The sequence below is a fragment of the Astatotilapia calliptera genome, chromosome 16 (assembly GCF_964374335.1).
Source record: "Astatotilapia calliptera chromosome 16, fAstCal68.1, whole genome shotgun sequence".
Classification (NCBI taxonomy): Eukaryota; Metazoa; Chordata; class Actinopteri; order Cichliformes; family Cichlidae; genus Astatotilapia; species Astatotilapia calliptera.
The window spans coordinates 17,287,644-17,309,268 of record NC_137437.1 but is presented as its reverse complement, the minus strand read 5'-3'; the positions used below and the strand labels follow the sequence as shown (position 1 = coordinate 17,309,268).

At 40.6% G+C, this 21,625-nt stretch overlaps 2 protein-coding genes and 1 long non-coding RNA gene across 3 annotated transcripts; 2 read left to right on the top strand and 1 right to left on the bottom strand.

Annotated features, from left to right (window-relative positions):
• Positions 1-943: 943 nt before the first annotated feature.
• LOC145421071 (uncharacterized) lies at positions 944-3,628 on the bottom strand. The gene is made up of 2 exons (XR_013902349.1): positions 3,480-3,628; positions 944-1,667 (listed from the first exon to the last, which is right to left on the bottom strand). It is a non-coding gene; the product is annotated as an uncharacterized LOC145421071 (long non-coding RNA).
• A 266-nt stretch (positions 3,629-3,894) lies between these two features.
• gpr156 (G protein-coupled receptor 156) lies at positions 3,895-20,505 on the top strand. Its single transcript, XM_080290662.1, has 10 exons — positions 3,895-4,109; positions 8,018-8,170; positions 11,512-11,639; positions 11,721-11,841; positions 11,924-12,034; positions 14,104-14,229; positions 14,488-14,583; positions 14,995-15,231; positions 15,931-16,089; positions 17,536-20,505. The coding sequence occupies exons 2-10, from the start codon at positions 8,030-8,032 to the stop codon at positions 18,859-18,861; spliced, it is 2,445 nt and encodes an 814-aa protein (XP_080146788.1). The 5' UTR covers positions 3,895-4,109; positions 8,018-8,029; the 3' UTR covers positions 18,862-20,505.
• On the top strand, positions 8,260-11,379 carry LOC145420997 (zinc finger protein RFP-like). Its single transcript, XM_080290663.1, has 2 exons — positions 8,260-9,173; positions 9,596-11,379. Exon 2 carries the CDS (start codon positions 9,598-9,600, stop codon positions 11,248-11,250), a length of 1,653 nt encoding a protein of 550 aa, XP_080146789.1. The 5' UTR covers positions 8,260-9,173; positions 9,596-9,597; the 3' UTR covers positions 11,251-11,379.
• Positions 20,506-21,625: the final 1,120 nt, after the last annotated feature.

Genomic DNA, 21,625 nt, shown 5'->3' with positions numbered 1-21,625 from the left:
GGAAACACTCTGGCATCACTGTGCTGAGTTACATCTATGGTTTGCACGCACACAGTGGTATACCTTGTCTGTTAAATAAGGGGATGCTGTCAAATGCAACCTGAGACGCAAGCAGTGATGAAGCACAGTTAGCTGTGACTGGTAGCTGTCACCAAAACCAAAGAGTCAAATCAGTCCTGCAGAGTCATAGAAAGTAAAATACTGCTTGAACATAGACTTTGAAACCTCGGATCACTCCTGAAGCAGAATGGGCCTGCAGCAAGGAGGATGTTTTAGACTTCTCGAAAGGTAGCGTCTGTGTAGTCCTTGTCACATCTGAGGATTAATGCAAACATATATAATTTTTGTTTGTTTGCTGAATTCCATGCAGCACAGCTCTCTTTGGTGGTTACACTACAGCATTGCAGGTGATCCAAAAATCAAAGCACTTCTACGTGTTTTTTTTAAATATACTTTAATCCTCTTAATGCCCCACAGTCTGAGGCATACCAGCCCATATCAGCTCGTAGTAAAGCCAGTATGTTTTACACATGCGTGCCAGACCTCACACGATCGCTTTCAAATTTACACTTATTACTTATGACAGCCGCACACTGCAGACACCCTGTCAATAAGGAAGCCTTGTCTTCAAAGTCATACCGCTAATCCCGCCGACAGTGAAAATCAGGCTGGAGTTCGGAGAAGCAAGAAGGGCGTAAGAAGAAGTGGCAGGTAAATAACCATCCAGAGCTGAGCAACTGTGTTTTTGTTTTTTTGGTTTATAGCTTCTTCCCTTCCTTTGTTTTCCTTAAGCCATTCAGTCTTCTTTTATCACTTATCTCTTATTCATTCATCTCAGGCAAATGTTTGCAGCAGCCAACACTGTCACATAAATGCTCGGGAACTTTGAAAGAAACCATGTGCAGCAGCTAATCACACACAATAAGGAACATGTGACTGCAGCTTTTGGATATATTTGCCTTTCATTGATGATGTGTAGTAGAAAAGAATGGCTGCAAAAAAAGCATCACTTTTTCAGTCTTTCCAAAGCATTTAACAGCAGTCTGCTTCAGCATTTGCTAAAACTGTTGCATGTCTTTGCTTGAGTGTCAGAAGTGTATACGACAGATCAAATAGCTTAAGACTGTGACACGGCAAACTCCTCTTTTGGATCTACAGTTTCACAATGTTGACAAATTTTTACATCAATGTAAACAATGTAATCAATCACATTATATAATAGAAAGCAATAAATCCAATTAAATATAGCTAACGATGAAAATGAGAATGATTCGATTGAGACCATAAATGGAGCTAAAATGAGAATTTGATTAAATAACAGTTATTTGAGTAAACAAACCCCTAATGCGTCAGGACTCTTTAAAACTGTTTAACTTTAGCTGTCAGTTATTGCATAATCACTTGTTACCTGTTTATTTTTTTTAACAAGTGTGTAGGCTGATGCTTTACAGCTACCACATTAATCATTATCATAATCCGCTGCTTTAGAAACACCATGATTGGAACCTGCTTGGGAGCTTTGATTCAAAGTTTCTAATCCAGGTCCATAGCAACACTGCAGGAGGATCTGCGGTGTTCCAGAGAGGGCTTTGTCTCCCGGTATGTCAGTGGGCAAACCTGGGCATGTCACGGAGGAGCGTCCGGGCTCAAGCAAGGACAGCTTGGAACTGGAAAAAAAAAAAAAGATTGTGATGCTTCAAACGTAGAACAATGTGCTTCCACCCACACAGTACACTGTTGGTGCTGCGGTCACATGTTGGACCACAAATGCAGATGCTTCCATGTCAGGAAACAGCGGTGCATTCAGGAGTGGTTCAACAGGAAATGGTGTGTCAGGAGCTTATAAGCTTTGCTTGTTTTTTGTTTGGTTTGGTGGACTTCCAGCTGCTCCATGTGCACAACACGGCAGAGAAAGATAGAGGCTCTCACTGATACCTTAATTTGGTAATTATAACATCTCAATGTTAAGCTCAGTGGAACAACATGTGTCCTGTTTCATCCAGTTCGCCTTCCCATTCAGCCTCGTCTGTTTGACTCCTGCTTTATGGGTGACAGCCCCCTCCCTGTCCTCACATCAATTATTCAAGCTCCTAGTAACCTGAGCATCATTGCAGTCCACCTGCTGCTGCAGTTATTTTGAACCTGATCTTGAAGGAAACCCGAGAGTGATCGACACACTTTGGGTGTAACTGAGCTGGTGACAGCATTTCAGCCTTTCAGTGGAGTACTGACATCATGTCATTTGAGCTTAGCTCACAAGAAAAATTATGAGCTTAAAAACACTCGTCCCATATTCCACTCCAGCTCTTTGTGCATTCTTTTAAAACTTTCTTACACTGATGAGTGATTAGTACTGTAGTCAGTGCATTTTTCATAAGGTCCTATTGCCAGCCTCCAATGAAGACCTAATTGTCCTTAATGAAATACATGATGTTGAATTACATATTTTAACATGCTTCATAATAATCTGTTCTCCCGGCACTTTATCATATTTAAAACCAACAGTTTGGCCACAGCCACTGACATGAAAACCATCTTCCAAATAATGCATATTGCAATGTAATATAGGTCCAAAAAAGACACAAATAAACAATGGGTCTTTTGCATTGACGCAGCTGGATGTCAAGTGCCTACATCGTGTTTTATGTCTTTTTACTCAACAAATGAGAGAATTTCTTGTATTTTTTAAGTGCAATTTTAAAAATAACAAATAAAAACAACTACTATCTTTTTCTTCTTCTCATGACTACAAGCCTGCACTGAATTTAATTCCGCTTTGAAATATTTACTTGTTGAAAGTAACAAACAATGCTGTTACTGAAGAATACACTCAATGTGCCGGAAGCTGTTTGGGCGTTCATTAACCACAACGCAGTCATTCCATCCTGTTTACGTAAATATGTTTGCGTCTGCGTTTCACCTGGTTCCCACCTGAGAAGTCTGAAAAATGAAACCCAACTTTTGGGATAACTGCTGCAGGGCCCCTGTTGTAAGCTTTCCGGTTTTGGAAAATCTGGTTTGTCATAGTTTCGATGCCAGAATAATTTATATGTTTAATTCCGGGGAAAGGCCACAGGAGCACAAAGCTTTTTCAAACATGAAACAATGGTGCACTGTAAACACGTACTGTGGCCTATTTGAAATAACAGGGAGCTATATGCGTCTGTTCAGAGTTTTAATATAGATTAAGTGACTTTAAAATTTAAAAGCAGTGAACCTATAGATTAATACAGCCATGGGAGAAAATTTTATATCGTGTGAATGGGACTAATGGGGGCAGATGGACGCACGAGTGGATATCCGCATATTCTTCTTTTCTGATAATCTGTGTTTGTCTCTGTTTCCCCACTTACAGCTCTCAGTGGTGGCACTCCCTTATCAGGAATGACCCGCCGTGTAGGCTCACACTGTAAGCCTACAGTGACGTCTTAATAACACCTTTATGTCTCATATAGCCGGCTGAATAAATGCTGACATACCTCTGCAGAGGCTCGCTGAGCAATCTGAGAAACTCAATCTGTCCTCATCAGGCTGCACGGCGACCTCATGTCCATCTGTCATAAACGTCTGCTTTGGAAGAAAAATAACGATAATATAAACAGTGATGATGTGTGTTTCTCTTTCCATTAAAACGAGCGCTGTTTTCACTCTATTTATTTGTACTGGTGATAGTTAGAGCGCCGCCCTGTCCCATCTGCCACACGCAGGTCCCCGAGGGGCCCCCTGTACCGTACTGGACCCACATTGTCACAATCGTGCACCGCATCACGCTTTGAATTCTCTTTTTTGGAGAGAGAAACAGAGAGAGAGAGAGAGAGAGATAGTATCTCCCACACACACTCGCTCACACTCGCGCCCTCCCCTTCCTCCGTGCGCAAAGGAGGACTCCAGAGTTCTGCTGAACTTCTCCAGAGTGACGGGCTCTTTCCGGAGTGACGGGCGGGAATCGTTCCAAGTGTGCGGCCGCGAAAGCCATGTAGCAATGTTAGATAAGGAACTATATTTTAATTTATTTTCAGTTTTTATTATCATAAGGTTTCTGAGTCTGGCGACATGGAGTCCGAGACGGGACGAAGCAATGGGATCCTGCGTGCGGTTTGAAGATCGAGGTTTGTTCTTTTGAAGTCATTATTTTCTTCTTCTTCTTCTTCTTCTTCTTCTTCTTCTTCTTCTTCTTCTTCTTCTTCTCAGCGGGTTTAGCTGACAAATTGGCTGCTTTACTGTACAGCCTACTAATTACAGCCATGAGCGGTCGCCTCTTTTACCGGATAGGATCGCACTTCACAGCTGATTATGCTACCGAACCCGGAGGAAGGCTTATTTTCTTTAAGCGATCTCGTACAGGTGTTTTATCCAATATTCAAATTTTTATAGCTCATAAATCATTGCTTTCTTCTTCACTTTATTTTAATGTTATCTGTTTCTCTTTTTATTGGTGCTTCATTACAAAGCAGTGATGACACGCACGTTTCATTCAGTTTATGCTCTTTGCAAAGTCTGGACGGTATGGCTAAAATCAGATGAAATTTATCTGGACCCATACTAATGACATAATATTTTAATATGATGCTTGCATGGATCCACATGCAATCCTTGTATGTTATATCTACAGTATCTACTCTCATGATAATGATTAAATAATTAGGCTAATAACATAAGGTTTCTCTATAGTTTTTTCTTGGTAAACTTTAAACTGATACGCTGAGAACTCATCAGATTTTCTGCTTGTATAGTCAAATTGCTTCCGTTCTCAGAGAAAATATACATTTTGATGAATTGATGTCTCTATAAAATATATAATCCAGAACCTACAAAAAAAGTGGATGATGTGCCCAGAAATGGCCTGAGGTGGGATTTTAGTGCCAGTAATTGCGTTCTAAATCAGCTTAGGGAATAAACTTATAAACGGATTACTGGCTATGAAGGAATGTTTCAATAATGGCCCCTGAACCAGGCTTTACATCTGATGGTTACAACACTCTAATCTTAAAAGATGAACAGAGTGATTGACAGAACAATGAATGGGCTTTACTCCAATATTTAATAAGAATTAAGAATGTAAGAAAATGTGTCCCAAAGGGAGGCACAGTGGTACACCCCTGTTACCAACATTTAAAGACACTCACTTTATTTTATTTGTTTATTTATTTTAAGGCAGCGAAACTGCGATGATTCTTAAATTATTTAACCTACGGCTCTATAGTGTCATTTACAGATTAAGCTTACTAATTAAACATTCCCGAGTCGATCCAGGAAGGAGATATAAATCCCTTTGGGGTTGTATCAGGAAGGGAATCTGGTGTAAAAAGAAATCTGCCAAATTAAACATGTGGAACTACTGGCTGTGGTTTTCTATTTAGTTTAAAATGCAAGAAGAATAAATATAATTGTAATAAATATAATTTTCAAACTTGTTGCTTTTTTTAAATGGAGATGTCATAAAATACATTTAAAAAGGATTATCCTGTAACAACAAAAAACTTAGAAATAGTCCTCAACATAAAGTGAGGAATAATTTTTGAATTTCATTTTCTGTGGTGCATAAAACTATGAAAAAATTCAGAGAATAGAGAGAAATCTTTTCACATAAAGGAAAAAGCCAAAAGTGATGATTGGGCTTTTGGACATTTGCATTAAACAAGAAAACGAAATATGGTGGAAATCACTTCACAGCTCAGAAACACTGCTAACAACCACTGAGAGTGAGCACAGTTTTTGCTGCATTCAGAAATACAAGTGAAAGTTTTATTATGCAAAGACAATACCATAAACACTATATGCCTCTCTGGGTCTGAGTCATCTAAAACAGGCAGGTGCAGAGACTATCATTGCACAGATACAAGCCACAGTCTGTGAAACTTGCCATGAAGGAACCATTAATACTAAACAGCATATACAGTTTTTAGGTTCTGAGCAATATTTTCCAGCTAAACCCTTTCAACCACAGACCCTGTAAGAATCTGGGTGCTGAACTGGCCTGCCTGGAGTCCAGTGCTGTCAATCTCTGAAAACATTTTTGTCATGAAATTGGCTCTGAAATTTCAATCTGCTGGCATATCAAGCACACCTGGGGGGGAAATGCCATTCACAAGAGCAATTTGTCTCTGTAGTTCCCAAAGGTGAGAATGTTATGAAAAGAAGAGCTGACACAACACAGTGGGAAACATATCCCTGTTCCAACGTCTTTGAAATGTGTTTTTGGCATCCGTTTCAAACTGTCACGTCCCAAAATGTGCTGTTATTTTCCACAAAGCAATGTTTCTCAATATCTGATACGTTGTCTATGAAGCGAGTCAAACGCAGGGTTCAAATGATTTGCAAATCACTGCATACAGTTTTTTATTTTATTTAATTTTTTTAAAGACAAACTTATAAGTACAAAAGTGAAAGCCCCGCTGCAGGCACATTAAGCCCATTAGGCCCATCCCATGTTTAAAGTAAGACAATCAAGGCTACAGGTAGCTCAGGTATTACTTGCGGTTTAGCCTTCAGGACTTCAAAAGACACTCCTCATGATTATTCTGAACTGTCAAAACATGTCCATAAAACCAAGCTCAGCTTGGAGTCTAGCACTGCTCTCCCTGCTTACACGGTGACCCCCTCACAGTTGGATGTTGACCTCTGCAGGGGGGTGGGTTTTGGCCTAAGCTGAAAGCTACAGAGGCAGGATTCTGAGAAAAAACTTGCGGAAATGCCTCTCTCTGACGGCTTTTCCTGCAGGAAGCAGAAGAACTGTGATCTAAACTTGGAAAGTGACAAAAGGATATGAACAGGAACTCCAGACATTTCCTAGATATATTGAAAAGATGGCTTCTTTGTTCTGAAAACAGCCTTAATATTTGGAAATGCCTTATACTTTACATTACTGTCAGCCCTGCTTAATCATTTTCACTCAGGAGCTTGCAAATGGGATGTTTTTATGCCACACTGCTACACTGCACTATTTCTGCACAATTCCCCCTTTCATTTTGATTGATCCCATAACTGAACAGCCCCAGAGCCTTTCAGGTTACCTTAGTCATTCTACAAAGGCGAGACGTGTGATGCCTAATAGCACTCTACTCACATAAACACCCACCGGTCTGCCAATTTGTATCGATACAAGTAGTCTTACATCGTCTTAGCAACATGTGGCTGAGTCACAGCAGCGATTACAACGATCAGACTCTCGTCTGTCCTAGTTACAGCTCACAGTATCATGTGAGACCATGCCGCATAATTAAACGTGCAACATGTCAGTGCAGCCCAGAGCAGCCTCATAAAAATTCCTGCGGCAAGAGTGACAAACTGTTGTTTGGCATTAAAGTTTACCTCTTCAGTTGCAGATGCTTTAAATTAAAGGTATAATTGTGGATTGTTTGGCTGTCGGGGAAATCTTAACCCTGAAATGTTAACTTTGATATGCTAAATTAGCTCTGCTGTTCCTTTTTCTTTTGCCTGGTCAATGTGAAAATGTGTGTTGTCACAGGCTGTGGTCCACTGTTTGCTAGTTTACCTCTGGGATCACAAGGTGATGGTAAAAATTGAGGATAAGCAGAAACAGAGTTCCTGTTGTACATGTTTATTGTTTTAAAGTTGGAAATACCACTAATGCCTAATAACTTCTTTTATTTATATTCTAGTAATTCTAATATTCTTGTCTGTTTAAAATGCCTGTTTCTGTTTGGGCTGCTATCTATGCAATGCACAATCACTGTCTCTGTCCCTGTCACTCCTCGTCTCAGAGGTTTCTGTCAGAGCACCACACTGTGGTGGCTTCAGGTCCTACAACTGTCAGGTGAATCATAAACCTGGAAACAGAAACAAAATGCCACTACATGTGTTTTCTTGGTCTCTAGTATCTTGTGGAATTTAGTACATTGGTCCATTAGTAAGATAAATAATTATACAGTAAAAATGTTATCGCAAAACAGGAATAAGTGATTTTAGTGTTTTCGTTGTTGTTTTTTTCACAAAGAGCAGTGTGTTTCTTCTGTCCATTTCATCACATCTGTGAAATCTATTGATTGCTTAACAGGATGTTTTTGTGATGGTGGACGGACTGGTGCCAATCATGGAGCCTGAGCTGAACTGCAGCTCCCAGTGTGAGTCCCCATTTTGCTTCATCCAATCTGGAGTCAGCAGGCAGGACAGCCTCGACGTTCTGCAGAGGCTATGCAGTCTCAGCACGGTAACCTCTCTCTGTCACTCTCTCATGTTAATATATATACTTATAATGAAAAATATAACAATGCCAAGCACATACTGTATACTCATGGGTGAGAAATTAAAGGAAAAGAAACTCAGAACCCTATACTTCCAAAAGATATCCCTTCATTCTTGGTTTTGATGATAGATGATTGAGTCTAAAATCTCCCATAGGTGTTCAGCTGGTTGAGAGCTCTTGACAGGAAGGCCATAGAATATGATTCATGTTGTTTTAATATACATGCAGCCACTCAGCAAACCCTCAATGTTTCACCAGAGTATAAAGGTGAGGGTGAACAACTTTGTCCAGATTTACAATTACTCTTACAATGCCAGTACATTTCTCTTACAGCATAATAAATCAACAGGATTTTTCTTATGGTCAGCTCAGCTGGCCAAGTTAGTTTTTCCTTTAATTTGTCACACATTTGTGTATCTAGACTATCCAGATGTCACATGCACATGTTCCTGCATTTACACAGTAAACAGATTCTTTTTACATCACAAAGTGCTGGCACACTGGCGTGTCTTGTGCAGTTGACCTTGTAAAAGGGTGAAACTACTTCTGATTAATTCGATTAGCAAATTACTTTTAATCGAGAGACGTTCACTCAAAGCCTAAAAAAACCCTGTTTTTTCAAATTACTTTTAAATGCAGATTTTAAATGTTGGTCGGTTGGTCAGTGGAACAAGTGAGCCGTGTAAATAAACACACCAAGCAAGCTAGGAGTGTGCTACTATCCTACTCGAGAAGCAATTTGAATGGTACATATCCCGAAAGGTAATAGGGGTGGACTACCGAAGCTATGTTTAGTATCGTCTCAGTCACTGGTGCCCTTAAGAGACGAGTCAGCGGAGATCAGCACCGTGAGGCAGGCAAAGAAAGTCTAATAAGACTTTCCAAATAGACGCTAAAGTAGCCGAGACGCTGTGTCAAAGGAACACAAACAAGCTTTTCTCTTCGTGCCGTGCCACAACGAGTTGAGGTGAGTTATCGCTTTGATTTCTTTCACTTTCTGATGTTAATTTATGCATGGGTGTGTCTCAGAGTGTATAGCATCCTCACCCAGGGGAGGGAAGAACAGCATACTGCGGTTTTCTTTGTTATGGTAATTTTTAACATGACAAAATAGTATTGAAACATATTTATCCTTTAGTTCAGTGTCTTTATGGGCTCTCTTTATTATTTTCTAATGACCTCAACTGACATAAAAACTGCTCAGCTAAAGTGAAATACTCTTTGATGAAATCTAACACCATGCATTTGTTGCTATTTGTGGATGTGGACAGCCCACCAGGCACCAAGTGTTCCTATCCCTAACCCTATAGTGGAAAGACAAAAATACAAGAAGCTGAGCCAACTTATTGCATAAAACACCACCTGTTTTTTCTCTCTCTGTGCTTCTAGATATGGCCACAGTTGGCAGTGTGCTGTCCAAGGAGCAGCTCCTTTGCCCCATTTGTCTGGATTTGTTCAACCAGCCAGTGTCCACTCCTTGTGGGCACAACTTCTGCAGGGAGTGTTTACAAAGATATTGGCAGACCTCTAACATGCCTCAGTGTCCCATGTGCAAGCACAAGCTGTACATGCGGCCTGACCTCAAAGTTAACACCTTCATATCGGAGGTGGCTTCTCATTTCAAGGAGTTGGTGGAAAAGAAAAATGAAAATGAGAGCAGTGCTATGGATCAGTCAGAGGGCCACAAAGGAGAGGTTTCATGTGATGTATGCATTGGAAAAACAGTCAAGGCTTTTAAATCCTGTCTGGACTGTTTGGCCTCATTTTGTGAGACTCATCTAGAGCCCCATCACGTTCTAGGCACCTTCAAGAAACACCGCTTGATTAAGCCCATGATAAACATGCAAGACAGGGTTTGTAAGCAGCACGAAAAGCTGCTCGACCTGTTCTGTAACACTGACCAGGTGTACGTGTGCCAGATCTGCATTACGAAAGACCACACGGCTCATCAGACTGTTCGTATAGAGGATGAGAGCCGGAACAGAAGGGCTCAGATCGGGAGCACAAAAAAAGAGGTGGGAGAAATGATCCATCGCCGACTGCAGAAAATCTGTGATATCAATAAAATCATTCAAATCAGCAGGAGAAACACAGAAAGGGAGACTGAAGAGAGTCTGCGCGTCTTCAGCAAGCTGTTCCAGCTTGTCCAGAGAGGCCAGGCTGAAGTGGCCGAGGTGATTGGCGCAAAGCAGAAGCAAGTAGAAAGCATGGCCAGCAGGCTTATCTTGGAGCTGGAGCAGGAGATTGATCAGCTGAGCTGCAGGAGAGATGAACTGGAGCAGCTCTCGTTCACCGACGATGATCTCTATCTTCTCCAATACTTTCCAGCTTTTGCCACAGTGCCAGCCACCAAAGACTGGTCCGACACCTGCTTAGAGAGTACTGAATATGTGGGCATAGTGAGGAGAGCGGTGAGGAGAGTAATGTGTCAGCTGGAGGAGACGGTAAAAGCTGAGGTGAAGAGGCTCTGCGAATCCGAATTTCAGAAAGCTCAGCGATATGCTGTGGATGTGCATTTGGATCCTGATACCGCTCATCCCAAGCTGGTGCTGTCTGAAAACAAGAAGCAGGTCTATCACGGTGATGTATCCCTCGGCCTTCCTGACAACCCAGAGCGATTTTACCCTTGTGTGAGCGTTTTGGGAAAGGAGGGCTTCTCTGCTGGAAGGTTCTACTATGAAGTCGAGGTGAAAGAAAAGACAGAATGGGATATTGGAGTTGCGCTTGAAACGGTGACCAGAAAAGGAGGGAATGTGCTAAACCCCGACAGGGGCTACTGGTCGCTGGGGATGCGAAAGGATGAGAGCTACTGGGCTCTCAGCAACAGCCCTGTGTGTGTCCCGCTGATTGAGAAGCCCCAGAGAATTGGGGTGTATGTGGATATGGGCTGGGGACAGGTTTCATTTTACAACGTGGACTCTCATTCTCACATCTACTCCTTCACTGGGTGCACCTTCAGTGGCAGACTTCTCCCCTACTTTAACCCACGGAGGAATCACAGCGGGGTTAACTCAGCACCTCTCATCATCGTGCCTGTTAACTAAAACTTCGTAACGTTCGATCTCTACTTGAATGCTTCGTTTAGTTTCCAATTTAACGTTTCAACTGTGCCAAAAAAAGTTCCAAGTCTGTAGGGTAATTCTTGCTGTTTAATAAAATCGTGTTTGTCCAAATGAATTGTGTTTCTTTTTTTATTATTATTGTTTTGTGTCCGTGATTTCAAAAAATGAGAGTTTCAGATGCACAAGAGCAGCATCTGAAATAATTTGGATGCATGTTTGCATGTTGCATGTATGCGTTTGCAGATGGCAGCAGAGCTCCCGAGGCGCTCTCTCTCATCGGTGCTAATTGCTGTGGTGTGGACGCTCCTCTCCTGTGGAATCCTGTTGGCATTTTGCTTCCTCCTTTTCACCCTGCGCTTCAAAAACAACAGGTACAGTGAAACATACGCAGTATATAAACACAAAGAGAGGCTTACAGAAGTCATTTAACATAATGTGTGTCATGTCATTAGGATAGTAAAGATGTCCAGCCCCAACCTCAATGCCCTGACTCTCTGTGGAAGTGTCCTCACCTATAGCAGCGGTTTCCTGTTTGCCGTCGAGGAAAGTGGAGCATCTATAGCTGTTCTACAAGTGAGTCCAACTTCCCTTCACCGCTCTGTATTAGCGTTGACATTGTTAGATTGAAGTAATCATACCATGCTCTCTACCGTAGACTCGCATGTGGATGCTTTGTGTAGGCAGTACCCTGGTGTTTGGCCCAATTTTGGGGAAGACATGGAGACTGTACAGGGTGTTCACGCAGCGCGTGCCGGACAAGAGAGTGGTAGGCATGCTCTTCAGTTTTCCTGGTGGCTTCCTAGGAAACCTACATAGTCTACAGTCCATATACATATATATATATATATATATATATATATATATATATATATATATATATATGTATATATATATATATATGTATATTTGCCTGTAGGTTTGGTGATAAATTTGATCCTCCTGGACTTGGAGGAAGTGCTTTTCACAGATGATTCTTTTCAGAGCTGCTCCTTGCTGGAGGAATTTTGTTGCTTGACCTTCTACTTTAAAACACTCCAGATGTAGTCTCTTTGAATTAGGGGACATAGTTTTCACTCTTTCCTCCTGTGTCCACTTTGTTAAGACCTCAGGGCAACCTTCCTTCAGTTTCTGGGCACAAACTTGCTATCTCCCCAACATTGTTTGCACTCGTGTTTCACAGCCAGCACTGTTGACCTCCTCTTACTTGAAGTATTATTCTTGCTTTTATTTGGTTGTAACTCTAACTAAAAGTGCTTTCACTAATGGTCACAATGCTTCTTTTCATGATCTTTGGCGAATCGTGCAGCACTGTGCTGTTTTTAAGCTGCTGTTTCCTTCTTTTCTTTCTTTCTGCAGAGGCTTAATTCATTCAGGGTTTTTTTATTGATGCATTAGTTTCTGCTGATACTCTGTCCACCATCAAACACGCCATCTGCTTTTCAGTCAAATTATATGTAGCAAAAAATAGCAAATTGTGTATTTGTGCTGTATTTAAGGCCGTCCACTGTGCCTGTTTGTGTTGACATGGATCTTCATTTACCTTTTTTACTTTTTAATCACTCCTGGCTCTTTGTTTTAACTTATGCCAAGTAGCCTACTTACACTCTTGGACCCTCTCTATCTTTATGACATCTCACAATCTGGTTTCTTACGTGCTGAGGCAATTGAGCCATGCCATATTAGACACAGCCAAGGCCAACATATAACAATATAACCACTGTAATATGTTGGTATAGTAGTTTATGTTCAGATAACAGTTTGATTCTGGGATAAGATACAAAATTTGGGGGCTGGTCTGGGATTTGGACTCAGGGCCTCTCATGTTATGGTCCCTAAACCCATGGCTCAAAGAAACCTAACATATGAGATGCCACAACACTGCTGCAGTTCAACAAATGTTTAATATTGCAAAAATAGTTCTTTTAAAAAATAAAACAAATAGATATAACAAGGAATAGGAGCCCAACCATAAACAAACAAGAGAGAAAGAACATGAACAACTACACAATGAGCAATCAGATTCCAGCTTAAGCTAATAGTCGTAAACTAAACTAATAAAACCAAGACTGAAAACATGATTGTCAATAACTCCCAACTCAACTATTGAATTGAATTGAACTAGGAATAAATTAAAAACAAACAAACAAACAAAAACAGCAAAAAAGAACAACTGAGCAATAATACTGGTGCTGGTGAGGAAGAGCAGAGAGAACATCTTTAATAGGTGTGCAGCACTAGGGATAAAGAATAGATCAAGAAAGGGGGGAACAGGTTAATAAAGGATGACAGAAAAAACAATAACGGCCTGGCACATGTGCTGGTGCACAGAGAAGCATGTAACACCCTCAGTGGTCTTTACCACCGGTTTGTGGGATTATCGCCTTTCATCTTTAGTCGCCATGGCCACCTCTTGGCTTCATCTCACTTTCGAACCTTGTTGATAAAAATTTCTTTAATAAAAATTTCATGTCCAATTACATTTGTTGCAGAAAGCAACAATATAAGTGATTTTATTTTTGCGCTTTGCTGCTTTTTACATAGTCAGTATGTATTATGTATTTTTCTTTCTTCCTCCTCTATTTACCAGATTCATCAAGCATGTTCTGCCCCAGGTATTTATATTGCTTAGGAGATATTCAGAGATGTTTCTGAAGCAATAACTAGCAGGTTAGGTCATGGATAAGAGACAAAGCTTGTTTTGCTTAATATAAATTTCTTTACTGTGCATATCCAATCTGGTATCTGATAACTGTGCCACTTAATCAAGGTGTCGCTACATGAATGAAAATGCTCTACTGGTGAAATAATAACTGGGGACTATGCTCTATGTGTCAGATAATCAGGGACATCCAGTTGATGGGTATGGTGGCTCTGTTGATCCTGGTGGACATGCTGATTCTCACCGCTTGGAACCTCACCGACCCCATCAGGTGTTCACGATCTGTGGGAGCTGTTGTCAAGGTAGGATTATTGGTGATTTCCTGAAGCTGAGCAAAAAGTTGTAAAATGACTTGGTTTCATTAAGAATGATGAAAACCGAAATGCATGGGACTTAAATGTTCACCTGAATGCTTTTTGCTGTCAAATTATGGAAAGTGAAATTGAATGAGATTGCAGGAAAAATTGAATTTGTGACTGGAAAATCACAAACTCATACATAATGATGACAGCTAAATAAATCAACTCTCTGATGGTGTATTGTTTTCTTTGATGATGTAGGTGATGGAAAGAGATGTTTCCTACTCGTTGTCGCAGCTGGTTTCTTGTTCTTCTTTGTACTCAAATCTGTGGATCATTATTGTTGCTGTCCAAAAGGTAACTAGTCTCTATTCAAACTTTATTATACATTTGTATCAGTGTTTAAATGCACATTTTAAAGTTTTGCATTATTTTGATGGCATCATTTATCTTTCACGTGGTGTTTTCTGTGTATTCTGTATGCTGTACTGTTTTCTCCAGTTTGCCTTATGTAAACACACCATTGCAAGTGCTTTACTTAAGTGAATACATGTGAATAAAACTGCTGAATTTGAGAAATCAAATCAAAATGATAGTTTCAGACGTCAAGTATTAAATAACCTAACATCTGAAAGACTTTGGTCATTCATTTTTGTATAATATGAATAATTTTTAAACAATAATAATAGTTATTTATCCACCATGTTTCTTTTTTTTTCCTTTTTTTTTTCTTTTAATGCCCTTTGTCTTTACTTTGTTTCTCTTTAGGGTTGTCTTCTCCTCTATGGCACTTATCTAGCTGGACTGACAAGTAATGTCAGCCATCCCCCAGTCAACCAGTCTCCTACAATCATTACATGCGTCACTTTGGTCACCTGCTCCTCCGCCGTTGCCACCCCCGTGTCCATCTTCCTGCAGACTTGGCCCAACGTGGTCTACAGTACTGTGGCTGGAGCCATCTTCATCTGCACGCTGGCTACAAACTGCATGCTGTTTGTGCCTCAGGTCAGACACTGATGTCATTTTCCATTTTTTAGCATCTGCGTAACAGAAAACTACTTGGAAAATAAACTTTATCGTGTCTAGAAGTATTATGTTTACTGATTGTCCATTTCACTTTTGCGAACACAATGATGCTTCAGTGTACAGAGGGACTTTTTTTTTCAAATATGGCAAACGTATTTACTTAAAGTGAAGGATAAACTGATTGTATAATAATAGAATACTATGTTTAGAAACCAGCAGTAAATAAACCGACTCAATCAGACAGACAGAAACTAAATACAGACAGATGACAAATAGACACGCGAATGGTAGCTTTGGTTATGACTTTTTCTTTTTCATTTGAATAAAGTAGTAAATCTGTGAGTGATTGCGGTGCTCACACATGCAGTTTTATGTGTGCCAGGTTTCCATGTCTGTCAGTGGAGGGTGACTCACACACAAGGTGTTTATGAGTCAAAACTACGTAGGCTGTCGCAAACAGGTTTATGACTCTCTAAGAGTCTAGCAGAGGACTTTTGTTATGGTAAAGGAATGCATCTCCTCTGGAACGGAAGGAAATAGCTGAACAGTGAGCAGTTTGTGCAAATACACCTGGTGAATATTCCAGATCAAATGACCCTGATAATATAGCTTCTTTTTTTGTTAAAAAAAAACTACATTTTTTTCATATCTCTAAAATATCTCACTTGCCCCATACAGCTGACCCAGTGGCGACAGTTTGAAGAAGATCAGAACAACCCGAGTCAGATGGCCAAGTATTTCAGCAGCCCCAGTAAGAGTCAGCCATCTGTGTACAGTCAGGATGAAATCTTCTACCTGCTGGGGGAAAACAGCTCAATGAAGAAACTCCTTAATGAGGTAACGTTACTGTTTTCTTCTCAGAATTAGCCACTCGGTAAGAAATCATCTTTGTTTCATGTTAGAATTTCATATAAAGCTGCAGTAGAACTTTCTCATTTAATTATAAGACACATAATCTTTATTTTTTTGCAGATGATTTAAGTTTTCCACTCCTCTCCTGTAGATGAAATGTGCTTTCTTTATAAAGGCCAGTAGGGGGTGACTCCTCTGGTTGCAAGAATATGGAGAACTGACACCACTTCTCTTATTTATGATCTCAGTAGAAACTTCCTTGATTCGTTTATGGTAACAATCACTGTCTTTTTTTAAATAGAGCATAAGGTTTGTGTAGTAAAGAATTGTAACATTTAGAGTAAAATCAACACCAAAGTAGAGTATGCTTCGGGATGTGGCTGCAAATATATCACGTCGCTAAACTCAATTAGGATTTTAAACAATTTGTCATTTTTTGAGTATTGCGGTAGCACATATTGCAATTTAGTGGCCTTTTTTAAAGCGTTGCAAACTGATGCAGACACTTTGCTGTACTCAAATTGTCCTCGACTATATGCTTCACATCTCTCTATATTGTGGGTATGGATGTGAAAAAACATGACATATCAGGGTTCCAGGCTGTTTAACACGTAACAAAAATTTCAATTTCGGCCAATTTTATTTATACAGCATCAATAGTCCACTCAGTGTGCTTTATACAGTAAGGTAAAGACTCGGGTATTAGAAAGAAACCCTAACAATCATATGATCCCCTATGAGCAAACGCAGGAGGACAGGGAAAAAGGCAAAGTGTGGGAGAGAGAGTCAGATTTTAATAAAGGCTCTTGTTATCTGAGACAAAGGTTTTTGTAAATAAAGTAGGTAATGGGTTGTGTTATTTCAAACTAAGTGTGTCTAGTCTTTTTTATTTTATTTTAGTTTCTATTTTATACCTAATAAACCTACATGGAAATGGAGCAGCAGAGCACAGTTCTGATAGCGTACAAGGCACTTATAATGTCCCACCAGCTTCTGTGTTGGACACATCTTTGTTCCTCATCTATAATAATGTGTGTGATGCACTGTCCAAGTACTGGTCTCTATATTAAACACAAAAACAAATTTCAAGAGTTTACATCCTGAAGCTGCAGGTAGTCCTCTTAACAGACTAGTTTACTGTCAAAATTAGGTGACAAACACATTCAGTACAACATATAAAACTGACACCTTCATATTACTTCATTAGTGGTGTAGATGAAACAGGGCTGAGTCAGTGCTGAATCAAAGTGGCACCAGCTGCTTAACCATATGTTTACGACTTTCTGTCACTGCTTGACTGTTCTGTTTATATTGATTCAAAAGGCAGGAAACTGATGCGTGCCAAGTTTTCATAGTGGCAGATTTTTCTAGCAACATTTTCTCAGTATGTGTCAAAATGTTTTCACTTCTCTGTATCACCACAATTTTCAGAAGAACGCCGTGATCGACAGTCTCCAGGAGCAGGTGAACAACGCCAAGGATAAACTCCTGAGACTCATGTCAGCGAGCCAGCACCCTGAGGACCAAGACATGGACTCCTCTGCCACTAACCTCAACTCGTCCTCCACTCAGACGACCGAGCTCCAGTCGGAAGGCCCCTCTACTTGTTCTCAATCTCAGAAAGACACTAAATCAACACTCTCGCCCTCTGCTCTCTCGCCTCACCTCACTGCTGCTCATGGTTCATTATCTGCTGTTACACCGTCCTCTGCTCCTTCCTCTATTTCAAACTACTCTGCTCCCATTTCTGTTTCCTCCCCTCTTCCCACCAAAATCCCTGCTTGTGAAACTCAAAACAATGCATCTGCTCTCAAACAGGACGCATCCCTCCCGTTTATGGGTTTACTCAGGACACCAGAGGAGACAGTTCAGTTTGTGACCTCTCTGCAGTACCGACGAGGGTTGAACCCCTCTATGGCTGAAACCTTTGGTAGTTATAGTGGCCTAAATCTTCAGGTGGGACCAAATACTAAACCAGCTGGTTTTGTTAGTAGCGAACAGTTGCAGGAGATCCTACAGGAACTCAGCGTGGATGCAATCACGGAAACCACGCTTCGATCTCCCGATCAGGCGCCCAGGATACCTTCTCAGCAAAAACTGACCAGAGACTCTACACTCTCCCCTCTCTCCCCACGGACACCCTGCTCCCTTCCCTCTCCTGCACTCTTTCGCTACCCTAGCATCTCGCCTTATACCATGAGAAAAAGGCGGCGGCCCTTTCACTCCTCCAGAGGAGGTCTAGCTCCTCCCTGCTTCTACACAGGCTCTGAGGTTCCTGGCTGTGCAAGAGCAAGAGACACATGTGCGCTCCCAAGTCCAGAAGATATTACTGTGGATGATAACTGTATCTCACATCACAACAGTGACCTTGAAGAGGGAAAGGAGGAAGACACGAAAGTCCGTGAAGTAGTGAGAACATGTCAGAGGTGTGTTTCAAGGCTCCCGAGATGTTCGGTCGTGCATTGTGAAGAACAAAACCGTAAAGCTCCAGAGGATGTGGGAGCAGGCGGTGATAACGAGCAGCACCGCAGACACATTCGAGACTCATGTGGGTACTCGGACTCAGACTCCAGCAGCTCAACCGATTACTGCTACTACCACCGTCCTTACTGTGACTCCTGCCTGCAGCGAGGCTCCCTCCTGTACTCAGACAGCTCCTCAGACTCCTCTGACAGCGAGTATGATGACTACTTGAGCCTCTACCGCTCACCACGCCCTGTGGTATTCAAAGAAGACCTCAAACCCACCTTCGTATGAACACATTTACTGCACTTTACACATTTATCCAGTTCCAAAACTTGAATGAATATTCTCAGAAAGGTTGCTAAAACGGATGTACTTCTGTGATGGGGGACATTCGACAGTAGCTTACAGTATAGGAACTTTACATCCCAGAGATTGTTGTTTTTCTGTGTTGCACCATAGGTCACAGTGACTGATTTATGAGACTAAAACTTTTGTAGCTTAAAAACACATAATGCTGTTTACTTTTTATAGTTACTTGTGGCATTATTTGGATTATTTGGATTACTATTTCTACTGTCTGATGAAAACCTTTGACACTTACAGTACTGTGCAAAAGCCTTGAGTTACTCATTTATTTATATTTAGTTTCTTTTAATTCTTTGAGTGGTTCTGAAGGACATTTGTCTTTGGACATTGGCTGCTTTTTCTTTCTTTTTCACATGAGACGCATGTTTTTTTCTGTGTTTGTTTTTTGTTAATCTTTTTAACACTTACCTTTGAATAATTCAAACATAAAAAGTGTTTGATGACAATGATAACAGACAACTTATCAAAAAATTTTTTAAATTGTATGTTTAGGCACTTTGTTACTAGCAGCCGTTCCAAAATGCATAATTTGTTTCCATTTCTTTAATCCATAAAAATAAATGCCGAAGATAACACATTTTCACAGATATAAAACACAGTTTTTGCACCACGAATTGATTCTCAAGGTGCTATCAGCCCACGATATTTCTTATGAATTATAGTTTCAGTTTTCCTCAACATATATGTGGGAGACCAGGAGAGAGGTGCAACAATGAGTGCCTACAGCCATCTGTAAAACACCGCGGAGGCTCTGTCATGGTTTGGGATTTCCTTTCAAGTAGTGGTTTTGGAGATCTTGTCAAAATTGATGGAATTATAAATGCAGAGCCCCGGCTTGGACAGTCTTGGTTGTTGTGTCCTTGTTGTGTCCTTGGGCAAGACACTTCACCTACCGCCTACTGGTGATGGCCAGAGGGGCTGATGGCGCAATATGGCAGCCTCGCTTCTGTCAGTCTGTCCCAGGGCAGCTGTGGCTACAACTGTAGCTTGCCTCCACCAGTGTGTGAGAGTGAATGAATAGTGGAATTGTAAAGCGCTTTGAGGGCCCCAAAAAGCGCTATATAAATGCACTCTATTATTATTATTAAAAAACATCCAAAGAAGAGTTTTTTTGTCCTTCAAGAAGCCCAAACTATTACTGAAGACTACTTAAAGAAATTACAAGAAAGCTTGCCTAAGAGAGTTCAGCATGTGTTAAAGAATAAAGGTGGTCATACTTGTGCAAACTCTGTTTCTTTCCTTATATACTGTATTTCTATTTCTATTTATGCATCTATTTCATATTTTCCTGGCAAAATATTGTGAACTGAGGAAATCAGGACTTTTGCACAGCACTGTAGACAGGTGCTTTGTTAGTTAACTCATGTAAGTTCTCAAAATATACTGACAGAAGAGACACAATAATGAAAAATGACATAAACAGATGCAACATAAAAGGTTTTCACAGAACAAATGTGCGCTCTATTATCAATTGTGCAATTCTGTATTTATTTCTGTATTTATTTGTTGATGTTTTGGTGCCCAGAATTACTTTATGTTTCTTTTATTATAAACATTCCTTAAAATGTTGTTATGTTCCTTTGCTGACTCTGAGTTTGAATTTACAATGTGCATTCTGTGAATGTGAGTGCTGACTTGATGTTAAATACTAAACCTCACCTTTATATGATTTCCATGTTAAATGCAACATTTTCCCTGAGTTAAAATATTTGCCAGGCTTCCCATCACTTAAATCTCCACCATGATTTCACCACATTTTCATGGGTTTTCCTGAAACACAGACAAAAGCCTTTTCTCCCTCGTATCTTTCATGTCTCTTTTATAGCTTGCCCTTCACTTCCACTCCCTTCTGCTATCTACTCTCTGTCTTTCTCGTATTTTATCCCTCCACTAATGGGAAAATGTATGTTTGCCGGGGGAGGTGTTGCTGTGAAGGCAAAACAGTGTCTTGCGTTACTTCTGCTCAGCTGCCTGCTTTTAAGATGCTGCTGCTCTCTGTTCAGCATATGAACCATTGAAGGCCAGCCTGGGAGAAACTCCCTTTGATACGGAGAATAAAACCCACACGCATACACACCTGCATAAAAGATACACTAGCAACTGTATCACTGTGAACAGGGAAAGACTTTCCTGCCCTTTCTGGATTCTGCATACGATAGACTTTATTGCCATTTCATGAAATGCAGCACACATATAATTAGAGTTCAGTACAGTTAGTGACACTCACATGCATTTGCAGAAAAGAACAAGATACACCTTCAGCGATTTTAGATCACCAGACAAACATAAACTGCACAAATTCCAACCTTTTTGGTGGTTTGTTAACAATAACTGCTTTATAGATCAGTAATAAATCACAGTTCTAGATTATTTAGAATATTTTTGACTCAGTGATACAACATTCAATTATTAACACCTCATTTAAAATTTATATTAATGGTTTCTTCTTCTTCTTTTGCATGCTCCCTTTAGGGGTCACCGCGATGGATCATCTGCCTCATTCTCACACTATCCCTAAATCCTCCTCTGTCACATCAGCCATCTGCATGTCCTCTGTCACCACAGCCATGAACCTTCTCTGTGATCTTCCTCTTTTTCCTCCAGCCTCGCAGCTCCATTTTTAAAATATATCTATTATCCCTCCTCTGCAAGTCCTCTCATCCTTGTCTCTCTGACTTTGTCTCCAAAC